This window comes from Aplysia californica, unplaced genomic scaffold, assembly GCF_000002075.1.
Source record: "Aplysia californica isolate F4 #8 unplaced genomic scaffold, AplCal3.0 scaffold01121, whole genome shotgun sequence".
In the NCBI taxonomy this organism is placed as follows: Eukaryota; Metazoa; Mollusca; class Gastropoda; order Aplysiida; family Aplysiidae; genus Aplysia; species Aplysia californica.
The window spans coordinates 11,885-16,041 of record NW_004798391.1 but is presented as its reverse complement, the minus strand read 5'-3'; the positions used below and the strand labels follow the sequence as shown (position 1 = coordinate 16,041).

General features: G+C 48.7%; 1 protein-coding gene across 1 annotated transcript in view; it reads left to right on the top strand.

The window, feature by feature from the left end:
• Positions 1–4,157, top strand: part of LOC101861172 — a gene marked incomplete at its 5' end in the record, with an annotated part of 142,597 nt that overhangs the window by 133,555 nt on the left and 4,885 nt on the right. Inside the window, 3 exon segments of the mRNA XM_013090044.2 lie at positions 1–244; positions 961–1,885; positions 2,936–4,007. Of these exon segments, the coding sequence (XP_012945498.1) occupies positions 1–244; positions 961–1,885; positions 2,936–4,007 (2,241 nt within the window).

Below are 4,157 nucleotides of genomic sequence, written 5' to 3'. Positions count from 1 at the left end.
CGACAAGTAAGCTGCCCTACAGTCATCAGCATCAAGATCTTCACTCAGCTCATGACTGGGTGCGCCGGCCACTTCGATGTACTCATCAACTGTCCTGTGGATTTCGCCGTGACCTTTAACCTCTCCACGGGCACCAGTGACCTGCCGGACATCTTCACCCTGCAGGTCAACGACTCGCGCGCCTCACACCACCTGGTGGTCACCTCTGTGTACTCACCGCTCAACGTGGACGAGCTCACCTCGGGTGAGTTGGGAAGTTTTTAGACGGAGGTTTTTAGATGACGTTTTTTAGACGGTGGATTTTAGTTGAAGATTTATTTTTAAAATTAGGTTTTTGAACGGAGGTTATTTGCGGAGGTTTTTAAATGGAGGGTTTTAGATGGAGGCTTTTAGATGGAAATCTTTAGATGGAGGTTTTTAGACGGACGGTTTTAGATAGAGGTTTTAGATGAAGGTTTTTAGATGGAGGTTTTTAGATGAAGGTTTTTAGATGGATGCTTTTAGATGGATGCTTTTAGACGGACGGTTTTAGATAGAGGTCTTTAGATGTAGGTTTTTAGACTGAGACTTAGCTCGCGTGTCCACCAAATCAGAAACCTACTCGCCGTACGTAGTCCGTCTCTCGGCAAGTCAGTAGGTGAAATAAAGCACAGGTTCAGTTTTTACCTTTGCAATCCATGAAACTTTCGTGGTGTACCACTTACGGCACTTGCCTGTGGGACGCAAAGGACAAGAGTTTGATTCTCATGGTAGGTGATCTTAAAAAACGTTGTCCAGTATGATCGTCTGTCTGCTCGGACATGGTATTTTATCTCAGACCATTTTGACACTAACAGACAATATTGAGGCAGCCCGTTTCTAAAATCATAGGAGTTGTATCGATTCTTTTTTGACGGAAAAAGGGGGGGGGATGCATAATACATTTCTATTTACATTGACATCTAAATTCTGTCCATGCAGGGAACACAGCGCAGATGCGACACAAACAGTCCACAGAAGACGACCACAAGACCAACTTTAACGTTATCTGGATCCCGGTCCTCCTCATTCTAGCCGTCACCATCATCTTCCTCCTCGTCATTTTCATGTGCCACACCTGCATGAACAAAAAAGCCAAAAAGATGGCGTTCTCCAACAAGGGCCGGGCGGGTGACGAGGTGGTGGCTCTCAACAACCAAGGCGAGAAAACTAGCCCCTCCGTGGCTCCTACCGCCCAGGACGCCCCCAAACGGCGGTGGTTCATCAACGTCTTCATCGCCCTCTACGTAGTCTACTGCCTCCTGTTCACCTGCACCCTCACCTTCGGCGTCCTCTATCTGGCACACTCCTCCGTGTGGTCCGACATCTCCAGTCCCCAGAACTTGGGCCGAGAGCTTCAAGAACACGTGAATAAGTCTCTCACAGACATCCAGAAATTCGAGCTGAAAGAACGACAGCGGATTTTTAAAGCCTTTGAGAAAAGACGAGAGGCGTGCCTTTATCACCTGGAGTCCGAAAACTACAGGCTTCTCCGAGACTACGAAGACACGACTCTAAAACAGATCGGCTCGATCTTCGTCGAAAACGGCACCCTGCACAAACTGAGCTCGCGGATTCAGAAAGCCAACGTGTCTGTGTACATGCAGCAGATTGACCAGTTCGTCGAGGACTGCAACAAAACCATCCAATCCATCGTACATCGCTTCCAGGCCAACTACTTCCAGTTCCTGAGGAGCACCACGCTCAACGATTGGCTGCTGATGCCGCGGCAGATTTTTCTGGTCCAAGATGGCGAGTCCCCCGACCGTCGGTTCCTGTCCAATAACCAGGTCAAGCAGTTCGCCTCCTGGCTGGAGATTGACAAGACGGAGGAGTTGTTGGCGGTACAGGAGAACGTGTTTGGCAGGTAAATGTTGGAGTGTTTGTGGTGGTTAGAGACTTGACGTCGCCATCGTTGTTGTTGTTGCACAGGAGAACGTGTTTGGTAGGTAAATGTTGGAGTGCTTGTGGTTAGAGACTTGACGTCGTGATTGTCGTTTTCTTATTGCTGCCTTTGTTGTCGTTGTCGTCGTCATCGTTGTCGTCGTCATCGTTGTCGTCGTCATCGTTGTCGTTGTTGTACAGGAGAATGTGTTAGGTTGGTAGATGTTGGAGTATTCTTTGTGGTGTGGAGATTTGACGTTGTTACTGTCGTTTTCTTTTTGTCGTCGTCGTCGTCGCCATTGTTGTTGTTGTTTTGTTGTTGTCGTTGTTGTTGTTGTTGTTATTGTCGTCGTCGTCGTGGTTTTTGTTGTTGTTGTTTCATTGTTTTTGTTTTATATGTTTAATTTTTACTGGTGTTACTTTTTTGGTTTTGGGAGTATTTGGAGAAGTATTAGTAACCTGTTTTCTCGTCTCTTACTTTCCAGAAGCTCATTGTTGATGTAGAGGAGTCTATGGTCCTTTCTTAGTGTAGAGTTGTGTACGTTCTTCCTTCTCACAATCCAGTCAGTGATGTCAATAGTGAATTAGATGAAATGTGCGTGTTCTCTGACTATTACTGGCTCCTATCTCTCTCTCACTCTCTCTCTTTCTCTTTTCTCTTTCTTTCTCTTTCTCTCTTTCTCTCTCTCCATCTCTCATTCTCTCTCTCCATCTCTCTTTCTCTCACCCCCTCTCACTTTCTCTTTCTCTCTCTATCTTTCTCTCTCTCCCCGTCCGTCTCTGTCTCTGCCTCTGTCTCTGTCTCTGTCTCTCGCTCTCTTTCTCTCTCTCTCTTTCTCTCTCTCTCTCTCTCTCTCTCTCTCTCTCTCTCTCTCTCTCTCTCTCTCGTCCAAATACGCTTGCGCACTACCGACTGGCGGAATAGTGTTGCGTATCCAAAAATTTAACAAAAAACGAATATATTTTGTTACATTCCAAAATACGTTGTAAATGTGGACCACCCCTTCCCCCCCCCCCCCTTTCCTCTCCACAGACTAAACAGCATCAAACCACCCAAAGTCTCCTCCCTTGACGTGACTTTCCCGTCCGCCGTGCCCTACATGTTCCCGAAACCGCCTGTCTTTGACTTTCACTCTCACTCCTTCGCCTTCCACGTCCTTGACCCATCCACCAACGACTCCACTGCCAACAGTTCCGCGGACCCTCCAGAGGACCCTCCAGGGGCGTGGTCAAGGAACAAGCGAGACGCTGGCGACGGGACCGGGTTCGGAATTAGCGGAGCTCTCGCCCGAAATCCGTCCAGTAATTTCTCAGACAGCGCTGAAAGCCAAGAAGACTCAAAATCAAGTTCTCCGAAAGAAGACCCACCTAAATCGTATTTAAATAACGATGCTCGTTACAAAACTGAAACAAAGGTCGACGAGAATCATCCTCGTAGCAGCTCAAACTCGGACGAGGCGAGAATCGACGATTTTGATTTTAAAACGTTGCACGACGAACCGCGAGCGGATAGTTCTGAGTCTAACGTCATCCTCGACGCTCCTGGCCAGCCGAAATCTGCAGCCCTCTCTTCCTCAGACGAGACTGGTGGTGCCGGCTCGGAGAACAGCAACGACGATGATGGGGGTGGAGAAGACGACGGTAGCAACAGCAGACTTTTGTTCGTCCTCATCGGCGTGTTCCTCACGCTGGACGTGGTGCTGTGGATCTACCGCTTCTTCTGGCTCACCACACAGCTCTACGCCACGCGGCACGGCTACGCTGACCGCATCCCGACAGATGACGCCTGCAAGCAAGTCCTGGAGATTCAAACCGCGTATCATCTTCCGGCGTTTGAAGACCCGCATGACGACACTTCTGGGTTCTATGTAGACGGGAAAGAACAGCTGTACGTGTCGGACCGCGAGACATCCGCCGAGATCACGTTCCTGCAGATTCCCAAGGCCAAGGACAAGGACGATATCCTTCAGAAGATCTGGAACGAGAAGATGAACGCGTCTGATCATCGCACCGCCGTGCGCATGCGCCGGTGCTTTCTGGTGCGCTGGTTTCAGGATCTGTGGAGGCTGGCTCAGCAGTTGTTGATGTCTCAACTCGTGTGGCAGGTGAGGGAATAGGGAGTGTTGGTGGAGGTTTCTCTGTCTCTGTCTGTTGTCTAGTTCTGTCTCTTTATCTCTTTTCTCTTTGTCTCTATCTATCTATCTATCTATCTATCTATCTGTCTGTCTGTCTGTCTGTCTGTCTGTCTGTCTGTC